At 40.8% G+C, this 14,209-nt stretch overlaps 1 protein-coding gene across 1 annotated transcript; it reads right to left on the reverse strand.

Moving 5' to 3' along the window:
* Positions 1–10,896: 10,896 nt before the first annotated feature.
* On the reverse strand, positions 10,897–11,808 carry LOC122110598 (vomeronasal type-1 receptor 1-like). The gene has a single exon (XM_042683179.1). It carries the CDS (start codon positions 11,806–11,808, stop codon positions 10,897–10,899), a length of 912 nt encoding a protein of 303 aa, XP_042539113.1.
* Positions 11,809–14,209: the final 2,401 nt, after the last annotated feature.

Consider the following 14,209-nt stretch of genomic DNA (forward strand, 5'->3'; position numbering starts at 1 on the left):
ATTGCATAAAGTTGCAGAGCTTCTGCAGGGCAAATGACATAGGTAGCAAGATCAATAGAAAGCCCACGGATTGGGAGAAGATCTTTACTAGCCATACAACGGACAAGGGTCTCATATCTAAAATATACTTGGAACTCAAAAAATTAAACCCCCCAACAACAAATCCTCAAAGAAACAACTGCCCAATAAATAAGTGGGCGAAAGACTTAAAGAGAAACTTCTCTGAAGAAGAAAGAAGGATGGCCAATAGACACATGAAGAAATGTTCAACATCCCTAGCCATAAAAGAAATGCAAATCAAAACAACATTGAGATATCACCTCACCCCAGTTAGAACGGCAAAAAATCAAGAACTCTAACAACAACAGATGCTGGAGGGGATGTGGACAGAAAGGAACCTTACTTCATTGTTTGTGGGAATGTAAACTTGTTCAACCACTTTGGAAAGCAGTATGGAGGTTCCTCAAAAGACTTCACATAGAGCTCCCCTATGACCCAGCAATCCCACTTTTGGGCATTTACCCAAATGTTTACAAACAAGACCACACTAAAGCTAACAGCCCAACTATGTTTATTGCAGCGTTATTTACCATAGCTAAGATCTGGAACCAACCCAGATGCCCCTCAGTAGATGAATGGATCAAGAAAATGTGGTATATATACACAATGGAATTCTATGCCTCCATCAGAAAGAATGACATTGCCCCATTTGTTAGGAAATGGAAAAACTTGGAAAAAATTATATTAAGTGAAGTAAGCCAGGCCCAAAGAAACGTAGGTCCCATGGTTTCCCTTATTTGTAATATCTAGTATATGTATGAGTCAAGCAGAAAAGGTCAGATAATGTGATGTCAGGAAAATGAACCCTTAGATGTGTATTTTAATGTTTTTTTTCTTTCATGCATGTGTTTCTAACACATTTATAAGATTATCTCTTTGTTGCTTTGTATGTCCCTCCCCCACAGTATAACCCCTGCTTTCACTATATTTGATGTCAGTATAACTTGTGGAGGAGATGGGGAAAAACCAGTCGTTTAAGGATACAGGTGGACCTGCTGCAACAATAAGAAGTACAAGTTGTCATGTCCAAAACGAGCTTTACAACGTTGGTGCGGGGTGAGGGGGGAAGGGGTGGAAGGGGGGGAAGGAGAAGGATTGGGATTGGGGGGGAGGGGGGAGGCTGGGAAGGGATGTGAAGGGTAAACAAAGGAGGAGGCTGCAATGCTTGGTAAGAAATGTATGCATTTTCCTGCCCATGTAACTGTAACTCCTCTGTACAGTATGTTCACAAATAAAATTAAATTTCAATTTAAAAAAAGAAAAAGAAAAAAGAAAAAGAACAACATAATCTATATGTTTGAGTTCCATGGCTATTATCTTAACAACTCTTGAGGCTAAGATGTCAGGACTGAGGTGTGGTGCCAGCCCAGGGAGGAAAGTCAAGACTCTTATCTCCAAATAACCACCAGGAAAATCTAGAAGCAGTGCTGTGTAGCAAATGTTGGAACAATATCCCTGAGTGAAAAGCTTAGGGACAGCACTCATGCACTGAGGTCCAACCCACAACTGACAAAAAAAAATATCCTTTAGTAAGTTGCAGGGAAATAAGAGTGAAGACAGAGGAAAAGAGAACACATTGAAGAAATTGGCTGAAATGTGGATGACAAGCCAAAGTATATTTAATTAAAGTCAACTAGCTTCATACATTCATATCATAATTTGTCAGGTCACAATTTCTTCTTTTGCAAAATCTTTTCCAATGATTATCATCAAACATTATACTATTTCTTTAAATGTAGGGAGAAATCACATTGAGACTTTACTCATGACAACAAAGTACAGAGCTATATTAGATCATTTCAACAGAGGATGTTGTGCCTCTGAGCACACAAAGCTGTGTGTTCTCTAGGATATGAAGGGATGTGGGGCTGCATCAAGACTATTAACCGAGGCATGAGAGAGGCCTGTGACTTGAACCAAAATTTTTTCCTAAAATTCAAGGTATGTTCCTCATTCTAACGCCACACAGCACACACATTTTAAACAGAACTTACTTCCACATTTTCTTGATGAGTTTCACTGACTACTGTCTCTTGCCTGAGAAGAATAGCTGCTTACCCAGTAGGAATTGGCTGTCCGGACAGACGAGCAGAGGCAGTGGTCACAGCATGTGTGCTCAGTCACTGAGCCCAAGATAAAGGCTCAAGACTGTGTGATCTTGGGAGTTCCAGGAAGATGGCGGAGGAGAAGCTGGAATCTGAACAAGTTCTTGCATAGAAAGCAGTTTTAGAGTTCCAGTGAACAGTCCTAAGCCAGAGAATCACACCAAGTATGCCATCACAGGGCAGAGAGTTAGTCAAGAGAAGGGAAGCCAAAGAGACACATCTGAGCGCTTGCCAGCAGCTGCCGCTGCGGCGGCAGGGTCGCAGCGGCGACCACCGCCGCGGGGTCATACCTGAGACACAGAGAGTCTAGGACAAAGGAGCCAGACGCAGCGGACGAGTGGATTCTACTCAACACCAGCAAGAACCGACACGGAGCGGACATCTTCATCCTGCAGTTTGCAGAGAGGACCCAGGATCCAAGACTCAGCATGAGTAGAAGCCCGACGTCCTCACTCCTTCTCAGGGAGCAGAGGAGAGAAGGCCACCCCTCCCCCCCGCCAGCACTGGTGATCTCCATCTTGGATACCAACAAAGCTAGGCGGAGCTGCTAGCTCCAGCTCAGGCCTTGGAATAAAACGAGTCATTTAGTAGGTCACAAGAACTTAACGGTGAAGTGACCTCACAGACTCAGTTCCATCCAGGGAAAAGTCACCCAGCTCAGGCGCCAGCCATTGGAGTGGCTCTCCTCACTGGGTAACCAGAGCAAGAGGCTGCCCCTCCCTCTAGCAGCCACCACAATCAATTGAAAAACAGAAACCCTGAGAATGGCTCCAGGCTGGGCGCTGTCAGTTTTTTCACAAAATAGCCCCAGGGAAAAGCTACTGTTTGTTGAAAGGCCTCAACTCTACCCAGAACCTAGCCTCATCACTGCATCCCCCTATTTTGTGATTCTCAAAGCAGATCACCCTCCCAGTAAACTAACCTGGGAGGGGGATCTCAAAATCTTGGGTAAAGCAGAGCATTTTTCTGCCTGATCGAACAAACTGACTTAAGAAACCAATCAAGCCACAGGACCTCAAGCTGACCAGAGACTCCAACAAGAGGCTGGTTACAGACAAAAGGGAGATACAGGATTCTTCCCACCCCTCCCAAAAAAAAAAATCAAAGAACTTTTTTTTTTCTTCTTCTTCTATTCTTTTTTTTGTTTTTGTTTTTGTTTTTGTTTTTTTTTTTAAATTTTATCTTATTTTATTTGAGAACATACTGTACAGAGGGGTTACAATTACATGGGCAGGAAAATGCATACATTTCTTACCAAGCATTGCAGCCTCCTCCTTTGTTTTTCCGCTTGACTCATACCTATACTAGATATTGCAAATAAGGGAAACCATGGGACCTATGTTTCTTTGGGCCTGGCTTACTTCACTTAATATATATAAAAAATTTTTTTCCTTTCGTAAAACTTTTCTTAATCTTTAATTTTTGCCTCTTCTTAAAAAAATAATTGTTTTCCAATAACTTTTTTTTTCTCCTCTTATAATTTTTATTTTAGGAATATGTGAATGTGCGTTTTCCTTTCTTTTCTTGTCTTCTTTCTCTTTTTCTTTCTTTCTTAATTATCTTTTTGTTTTTTGTCTAGCTCTACTGAACTTCTGATCTTTTCTTCTCACTTTCCTACCCTTTCCACCTTTTCCTCTCTTTTGTTCTTCTTTATGTGACTTAACTCTTGTCCTGCACATCCTCAGATAAACCCATAGTTAACCAGTAGACCCTATCCCCCATTGTGTACACACTTAATCCACAAATTTGTTACTCAATTCAAAACCTCTGAGACTTAAATTCATTAATAGCAGTACTACCTCTTTATACCTATATAAAATTTTAAGCATTTTTTTAAAGTTTTTCACATCTCCTCTTTGTCCCTCCCTTTCTCTCAATATATTCACATTCATCTCTAAATAGATGGTCTTTTAATCTCTATAATAACATTAATTTTTATGTTTCTATTTTTTTCTGGTCTCTTCTCAGTCCCCTTTCCCTTTCTTCTTTTTCTCTCTCTCTCTACTTGCATCCTACCCAACCTATTTCCTGCATTGTGATTAGGACATAATTAACTCTCCCTGTGCCACCCCACACCAATCTATTCCTATTTTTTACCCACATCTCTCCCTAACCCTAATAATTTCTTGTTTTCCAAATTCTTCTCTGCGGTTCAAAGTCCTTTAACATATAGTTGTTTGAGGTCGAATAGATGTATACACAATGGAATTCTATGCCTCCATCAGAAAGAATGACATTTCCCCATTTGTTAAGAAATGGAAAGGCTTGGAAAAAATTATATTAAGTGAAGTAAGCCAGGCCCAAAGAAACATAGGTCCCATGGTTTCTCTTATTTGCAATACCTAGTATAGGTATGAGTCAAGCGGAAAAGGTCAGATAATGTGATGTTAGGAAAACGAACCCTTAAATATGTATTTTAATGTTTTTGTTTCTTTCATACATGTGTTTCTAACGCATTTATAAGATTATTTCTTTGTTGCTTTGTATGTCCCTCCCCCACAGTGTAATCCCCACTTTCACTATATTTGATGTCAGTATAACATGTGGAGGAGATGGGGACAAACAAGTCATTTAAGGATTCAGATGGACCTGTTGCAACAATGAGAAGTACAAAATGTCATGTCAAAACCAGCTTTACAATGTCGGTGTGGGGGGTAGGGGGGTATGATTGGGTGGGGGGAGGGGGGAGGCTGGGAAGGGAGGTGAAGGGTAAACAAAGGAGGAGGCTGCAATGCTTGGTAAGAAATGTATGCATTATCCTGCCCATGTAATTGTAACCCCTCTGTACAGTATGTTCTCAAATAAAATAAAATTAAATTTAAAAACAAAAAAAGAAAGCAATAAAAAAAAAAAAGACTGTGTGATCCTATCTCCTCTGTGGGCATGCTCATCATGTCACCTGCAAGTGCAGTGACACCGTTTGTAGGGGGAACAGAGCTTCCGTGTGACAAACGCTGGAGAGAATTGTGGATACTGATAAGCACCACTGAACTTCCACGACCATTTCCAACAGATGTGACCCCATGGTTAGGGAAGAACAATGAATATGGGGAAACTTTTGAAGACGATCTAATTAGAAGTGAGTAAAGAAACAAGAAATCTACTGTATAAAAGTGTGAAGAATAGCTATGGCAAATAATACTGCAATAAAAATAGTTGTGCTGGTAGATTTAGTGTGATCTTGTTTGTGATGATTTTAGAAATGCCCAAAAGTGGTATTACTAGGTCATAGGGGAGCTCTATGTGGAGTCTTTAGAGGAACCTCCATACTGCTTTCCAAAGTGGTTGAACAAGTTTACACTCCCACCAACAATGTAGTAAGGTTCCCTTTAGTCCACATCCCCTCCAGCATCTGTTGTTATTAGAGGTCTTGATTATAGCCATTCTAACTGGGTTGAGGTGGTATCTCAATGTTGTTTTGATTTGCATTGCTTTTATGGTTAGAGAGGTTGAGCATTTTTTCATGTGTCTATTGGCCATCCTTCTTTCAACCCAGAGGCCCCTCTATAGATGAATGGATTAAGAAAGTGCAGTATATATACACAATGTAATTCTATGTCTCCAACAGAAAGAATAACATTGCCCCATTTGTTAGGAAATGGAAAGACTTGGGAAAAATTATATTAAGTGAAGTAAGCCAGGCCCAAAGAAACATAGGTCCCATGGTTTCCCTTACTTGCAATAAGCAGTGTATTTCTGAGTCAGGCAGAAAAGGTCAGATAAATTCATGTTAGGGAAATGAACCCCAAGATAAGTATTCAAATGGTTTTTTCTTCTTTCATGCAATTGTTTCTAACATATTTATTAGATGTTTTCTTTGTTCTTTTGTATGTCCTTCCCCCATGGTATAACCCCTGCTTTCACTGTATTTGATGTTGGTATAATTTGTGGAGGGGACGGGAAAAAACAAATAGCTTAAATATGGAATTAGGTGGACCCATTGCAACAATGAGATGTACAAGCCGTTATGTCCAAAAATGAAGTTTACAACTTTAGGGGGATAGATTTAGTGGGGAGTGTGGGAGGGGGGTATGGGATGGGTTGGGAAGGGGAAAGAAAGAGGAGGCAACAATGCTTCATAAGATATGTACTCATTATCTTGCCCATGTAATTGTAACCCTTCTATCCGGTATTTTCACAATAAAAATAAAAAGTAAATAAAATTGTGGAACTGAGCAAATGACTTTCGTGAATTTTAGGGTGATTTTTTCCCTTTTGTCTCCAAGATGTGGTTTCTTTTTTTTTTTTTTGTCGGTCGTGGGGCTTGAACTCAGGGCCTGGGCACTGTCCCTCAGCTCTTCAGCTCAAGCCCAGAGCTCTACTGCTTGAGCTACAGCGCCACTTCCAGTTTTCTGGTGGTTTATTGGAGATAGGAGTCTCAGGGTCTTTCCTGCCCGGGCTGGCTTTGAACCGCGATCCTCAGATCTCAGCCTCCTGAGTAGCTAGGATTATAGGCGTGAGCCACCAGTGCCTGGCATGTGGTTTCTTTCTTTAGAAAACCAATGTTAAAAAGATAAAAATAGGGGCTGGGAAGGTGGCTCAGTGGTAGAGCGCTTGCCTTGCATGCCTGAGGTCCTGGGTTCGATTCCTCAGCACCACATAAAGAAAAAAGCCAGAAGTGCCACTGTGGCTCAAGTGGTAGAGCATTAGCCTTGAGCTGAATAGCTGAGGGACAGCATCCAGGCCCAGAGTTCAGGTTCCATGACCTGACCCCAAAATATAAAAATAAAAAATAAAAAAGCTGGGCACTGGTGGCTTTTGCTTATAATCCAAGCTATTCAGGAAGCTGTGATGTGAGGACTGCAGTTTGAAGCCATCCTGGGAAAAATCATCTGAGACTCTTATCACTACAAACATTCTGTCAAGCTGGGTGCTGGGGGGTCATGCCTGTAATCCTAGATACTCAGGAGATTGAAATCTGAGCATCACATTTCAAATCCATCCTGGGCAAGAAAGTCCATGAAACTATTATCTCTAATAAACCACTAGAAAACTAGTATTTGAGCTTTGCTCAAGTGGTAGAGTGCTAGCATTGAGGTGAGTCCCAGTCCCTGAGTTCAAGCCCCAGGACCCACAAAAACAAAACAAAACTACTCAGACAATGCTGTAAGTTCACTGTGGCTCAAGTGGTTGAGCACCAACCATGAGCACAAAGAGACTCAGGACTAGTGTCCAGGGGTTAAGTTCAAGCTTCAGGACACACTGGTGGGGAGAAAAAGAGAATATCCCAAGTGGAAATACACTGTTCTATGTGAAGGTTAACAATGCTTAAATTATCAAGGCTCAGAGATGTGTTTTACACCAGTCTTTTTCATGTTTACACATGACCTTCATAAACTATCCACATGTTCACTTATTCCAGCCATTTTGACCTTCAGAGATAGAGAATATAGAAACCCTAAATGCCACTCTTCCTCTGAACACAGCATGACCTATCGCCTAAATCTAAGGCACATCTGTAAATGAAGATAGAAACCAAGTCTGTTCTGAGAGGCAAATTTCAATCTTGACCTTACAAAAGGGAAAGACCCAAAAATTTCCACCTGTTATCATTCATTACAGAGAAAGAAAATATAGCAAGGCAAACACAATATGAAAGCAAAGAAGAACAGCATAAGTGTAAATGCAAGTTATAAAAAGAGAAATAGAAAAGTCAGTGAGCTGAGCAGTGGTGGCTCATCCCTGTAATGCTAGATACTCTAGAGGCTGTCTGAGGATTGCAGTTCAATGCCACACAGGCAGGAAAGTCCATGAGATGCTTATCTTGAATTAACAACCAGAAAACAGGAAGTTACATGGTGGCTCAAATGGTAGAGCACTCACCTTAGGCTGAAGAGCTCAGGCACAACGCCCAGGACCCGAGTTAAAGACCCACGACTGATGTTAAAAAAAAAAAAGAAAGGAAGAAAGAAAAGTCAGTGAACCCCAATGTTGGGTGTTTGAAAAGACCACCAAAGACTTGTACAAAATTTTTACTTGTATTGGCAAAGGAAAAACCAGAACATTCCAATTAATGAATCAGAAATGGAAGTACACACATGATTCCTGACCTGTAGAAATGCAAAACAGAGGCAGGAAAGGTGGCTCAATTTTATTATTTTAGCTCTTCAAGAGGCTGAGATTAGGAGAACAAGCACAAAAGTCCACAAGACTCCATCTCCAAAATAGCTTACAACTGGGCACAGGTTGCTAATGTCTGTCATCTTAGTTACATGGAAACTGAGGTCTGAGGATCAGTGTTTGAAGCCAGACCACGCAGAAAAGCCTGTGAGACTCTTACTTCAAAGTAACCACAGAAAAGCTGGTAGTGAAGCTGAGGCTCAGATGGTAAAGAGCTAGCCTTGAGCAGAAAAGCTCAGGGACAGCACCCAGGACCTGAGTTCAACCTCCTGTAGTGGCCCAACAAAAAAACAGAATAAAAGACAGGAACAAAGTCCAAGGCTGGAGTCATGGTGAAAGTGGTAGAAGACCAGCAGAGTAAGCAGTTTAAACTACCAGAGGCTCTGAATTCATGTACTTGTACATGCAGAAAAAGAAAAAGAAAGAAAGAAAGACAGATGGATACACACACACACACACACACACACACACACACACACACACACACACGCACACACACACACACACACACACAGAATGGATTCTAACAATTACATATAATTAGGAATGTTAAAATATCTAGGAACACTACCTCTGACAAAATTGACTCCAGTAAGCAGACTTTGTTGACAAATGCATATAATTGTAGCTAATCAGGAGGCTAAGATCTGAGGATTGCTGTTGGAAACCAGCCATGACAAGAAATCCATCAGATTCTTATCTCCAACAAAGTACTCAGAAAAGACCAAAAGTGGTGCTATGGTTCAAGTGGTAGAGCTCTAGTCTTGATCCAGCAAAGCTCAGGGACATACACATGACCTAAGTTCAAGCACCAGGGCAAGAGAAAAAAAGGACCAAGAAAAGAAAAATTGAATCAAGAAATAGCAGGAAATCTGAATAACTGAAGAAGAGATTGTATCTGTAGTATAAAGCCTCCCAACACAGACAATCCCACAGACACCCACAAACACACACTATCACACACAGTTGTTTACCTATATTTGAATCACCACAATGAAATTATATATATTCTAATAACAGATTATAGTAATTTAATAAAACTAAACCTTGTGAAACTTTGTCAAATGCAATGTACATTTTACTTGAACATTGACTAAATCATCTTCAGGATGACTGGATGAGGCTAGGCCTCACATTGAGTCTGTCATAATTTTTAGGACATGGATGAAATTCTGGGCTGGTCCCAGGTTACATTTATGAACCAGCAGTGACACAGGTTTTCTGCTTGACCTGACACCATGTCTCCTGCTCCAGGTCAAGTATGGCAGATGTCTTCAGACCTCTGAAATACTCATGATGTAGAGGAGAGGTCTTTCTAGAATACTCTTCTACTGAAGAGTATTCTACTACTGAATCTTCCACTGAAGATGCTGGATCTATATATGCTTCAAGGTAATATATTTTCAGGTGCCTATGTGACAAACGAATAAGTAGTAACACTTTAGTTTTGTGCTAAATATTGACTTTTATTTCCAAGTTTAATGCTTCTACTCATTACACATACTCAGCACAATTCATGACATCATGAAGAAAAATCAAGTGCAATTCCTGCATAATATGGTGAAAACATTCATCTTCTGGTATCTCAGTTACTGTAAATTAGCAATTGTACCTTATGCAATACTTGTTTAGTGAACTAACAATGAAAGATAATTAGGCCACATGAACTACATTGAAATTTTCTATAACTTCATTTTATTTGAGATTCAGGCAGGACCTGCGTAGGCAGGACCTTCACCACTGAGATACTCCCATAGCCTGCTTTCAGTCAGTTTCACACAGATTGTTACATAACACCTTCTATTATACACTCATTTTATAACTTCAAAGATAAAATTTTATGTCAGGCTCCGGGGGCTCAGGCCTGTAATCCCAGCTACTCAGGAGGCTGAGATCTGATGATTAGAATTGGAAGCCACCAGGTAGGAAAGTCTATGACACTCCTCTCTCCAGTAAACTACTCAGACAACATCTGAAGTGGTGCTGTGGGCCAAATACGTACAGTGCTATGTTTGAGCAAAAGAGCTCTGGGAAAGTGTCCAAGCCCAGATTACAAGCCCCACAACTAACAACAACAACAATAATGATGATGATGATAATATTGCTCAAAGACTGATCCAAGTTGGATACAGTGGCTCACAGATGCAAGGTTCAATCAGAAGGATTCAGATGCAAGGCCATCCCAGGAAAAGTGTTCACAAGATTCCCCCTCCAATACTAGCTGGGTGTGTTTGTGTACACTAGATATCCCAGCTATCTGTAAGGCTGAGAAGGGGATGGTTGTAGTGATAGGTCAACTTGAGGAAAAAACTATTCCCAAAGACTCTATCTAAAAAGTGAAATCTCAGGATCTCTGTTCACATCTGTCATCCCAGGTACTTCAGGAAACACACAATAGGAATATGAGGATGCAGCCTGACATGGTATAAAGTAATGGTATAGCTCAAAAATAACCAGAGGGAAAAGAGACAAGACCAGGTATCTAGTAGTAGAGCCCCTGCCCTAGCAGTGCAGAGTATAGTGTGTAAATGCCACTGCTGCAAAAATAAAACTATGAACCAATTGTAAAATTGAATGTAATGGGTTGGTTTGAACGAATCATGAAAATCTTTTATTCAATGCAAGAATGAAACACATGAGTGATACGATTGTCAGTGCTCATGAGCACAAAAGGGCTGAGTACTGAGAAACATGCATCCAGGAACACAGACCTGTCCACCAGCCACAGGTCTGGTTTCATATGTAGACCAACAAAAAGAGTGAACATGGCAGAGAGGCAGTAGAAGTAGACGAACATGCTCACCAGGGTCAGGATGGTGCGTGTGGCTCTGGCCTCATGGTCAGGTCTTTGGGAGGCAATGTGGCTGTGAATGTGCTGGACCCTCTGTTTGTGTCTGTGCAGGACAAGGACCATGGAGCCACTGGTCCACATCATGAACACCAAGCACATAATATCAATGGAAAAGAATAAGACTATTTGTGATAAACGTACAAATGGTTTTGGTGTAGTTGGTCCTATGGCGCAATATCTATAATGCATGTGCAGAGTGACATTTTGCCTGTGTGTTGGGCCAATTACTCTCAGAGGCACATAAACATTTACCAGGACCTGCAGAATCCAGAAAAGGAAACCACAGATTCCAAAGCAGTTAGGGAATGTAGTAGTGATCTTCCACCAAACACTTCTAGTGCAAAGCTTTGAGACCTGGAAACCACTCAGAAGGCAGGTGGTGTTAAGAGAAACCCCTCTGGCTACCTTGCGGAAATACAAAGCAACTTTGCATGCGGCATCATCGAGAAAGTACTTCCATCCAATTCCTGCCATCGTCTGAGGAATCCCAGTTGATAAAACAACCACGTAGTTTGCAAAGACCAGATGGCAGAGGATGGGGTCTGTAGGCCTCACCTTCTGTCTAGTGAGGAGGGTGTAGCTGTAAAAACAAAGGAGACAGGAGTTCCCCAGGACTCCGGCTCCAGTCTGTGTGAGGAAGGCAACCCTCATTTCAATGTCGGCTTTGGCCATCTCTTCTTCCAGAAGTAGAAGTGTGTCTCAACTGACAGAACTGCAGCCTTGAGTGAAAACCTAAGCAAGAGATGGAGGCCCTCAGTTTAAGACTTTCAACTGGCCATCCCACAGCACTGTGGTGTTTGAATGCTCCAGGCTCTTCAGTGACTCATGGACAACTAGGACTCTCAGTCTCTCTGCTCCTAAACAATTCTAAAGGATGCAGAAAAGCATATATTAAAGGCCTCTTACTCATGTACATACAAGAATTTGCCCATGAAATAGAGTTTCTGGTTAAAAGTTTTCAGTTAGAAAAGAATCTCCTAAACTAGGCACTCATATGTATAATCCTAGTAACTCAGAAGACTGAGTCGTGTGGATCAAACATTGAAGCCACCCAAACTCCAGGAGACACTTATTTACCAATAACCACCAGGAACACTGAAGTGGCACTGTGTCTCAAATGGTAGAGCACTAGGCTTTTTTAAAATGGCGCAGGGACAGAGCCCAGGCTCTGAGTACAACTGCGTGAATGACAAAATAATAAGAAATATGAGTGCAAGAACAATGAGAGAAGGCAGATGGAGAGGGAACAAACTGAGGAAATTGGTGGGAATGGAAATGACAAGCCAAGGCATTAAAATTAATATCAACAAGCCTCTTACATTCATATCATAAATAGTCATGTCACAGGTTATTCCTTGACAAATCTCTTCCAATGTATATCTTCAAATAATATGTGATTACATTAAGTGTAAGTGTAAATCACATTGAGACATTACTCATGACAGAAACCATATAGAGGTGTATCAGATCATTTGAGCAGAGAATGCTCTACCCCTGAGCACACAAAGCTGAATGGTCTCCAGGATACAAAGCAATGTGGAGCTGCATCAAAATTGATAACTGAGGCAGGAGAGAGGCCTGTGATTTTCACCAAACATTTTTTCCTAAAATACAAGACATTGGTCTCAATGTAACCTCACACAACACACACATTTTCAGAGAAGTTATTTCTGCTTTTTCTTGATGAGTTACATTAAACACTATTACTTACAAGAGAAGAATAGCTGCTTACCCAGTAGGAATTGGCTGTGAGGACAGAGGAGCAGAGGCAGTGGTCACAGCATGTGTGCTCAGCCACGGATCCCCAAGAAAAAGGCTCAGGACTCCATGATCTCATCTCCTCTGTGGGCGTGCTCATCTTGTCACCTGGAAGTTTGCTGACACTGTGTGCACGGGGAATACAGTTTCCCTGTAACAAACACTTGAGAATTGTGGATTCTGATGAGCACCAGTGAAATTCCATGACCATTTCCAACCGATGTGACCCACGGTGAGGAAAGTCAAGGGAATATTTGGAAACTTTTTAAGACAATCTCATTAGCAGTGAGTAGAGGAAAATGAAATCTATTGTGTAAGTGTGTGACACTGTAGGAATGGCTTTGGTGAATTTGTAAGATTTTCCCTTTGTCTCCAAGATACAATTTCTTTCTATAGCAAAGAACCATTATTTTAAAACAATTCCAAGCATCTGTAGCTCATGCCTGTAATCCTAGTTACTCAGAATTGGGAGATCTGAGGATTGGAGTTCAAAAGAAGTGTAAGCAGAAAAATACATGAAACTCTTACCTACAATAAACCACTCAGAGAAAGCTGGAAGTGGCTGTGGCTTAAGAGATAGAGCACTACATAGAGGAAATAAGACCCTCAGGGGCAGTGCCCAGGCCCTGAGTTCAAGCCTTAATACATATCTTAAAAATGTACTCATTACCTTTCTCATTTAACACTAAACCCTCTGTAAAGTATTTTCACAGTAAAAAATGTATAAAATAGGTTATTTCCCAAGTTGAAGTGCTATGTCTTGATCAATATTCAAATAATCAAGGCTCAAAGTTTCACAGTAGTCTTTTTCATGTTTCCCCAGTATCTTCATAGATACCTTCATAGGCTTTTCATGTGCTCATTTATTCCAGCCATTTTGACCTTCTGAGATACAGAGAGTATAGAAATTCCTTCCTCTGAACACAGCATGACCATATTGCCTAAAACTAAGAGGCATCCATAGATGAAACTAGAAACCAGGATGGTGCCGAGAGGGAAATATATAACTTAGATCCTGTCATTACAAAAGGAAAGACCAAAAAGTCTCCACCTGTCATCACTCTTTACAGAGCAAGAAAATAATAGCAAGGAAACACAATATGGAAATAAAAAAGAAGAGCTTAACTATGAATGCAAGATGAAAGCAGAACAATAGAGATAAAAATCAGAGAAACCAAAGGTTGGAAGTTTGAAAAAAGGCAAGGAAATGGACAGAAATTTGGTTAGATTGGTAACGATATAACCAGAAGACTCAAATTACTTAACCAAATAGTGAAATGCAGACATGATTCTTGACCTGTGGAAATGCAAAACA

Source organism: Dipodomys spectabilis, unplaced genomic scaffold (assembly GCF_019054845.1).
Source record: "Dipodomys spectabilis isolate Male_0828 unplaced genomic scaffold, ASM1905484v1 ptg000080l, whole genome shotgun sequence".
Taxonomy (NCBI): Eukaryota; Metazoa; Chordata; class Mammalia; order Rodentia; family Heteromyidae; genus Dipodomys; species Dipodomys spectabilis.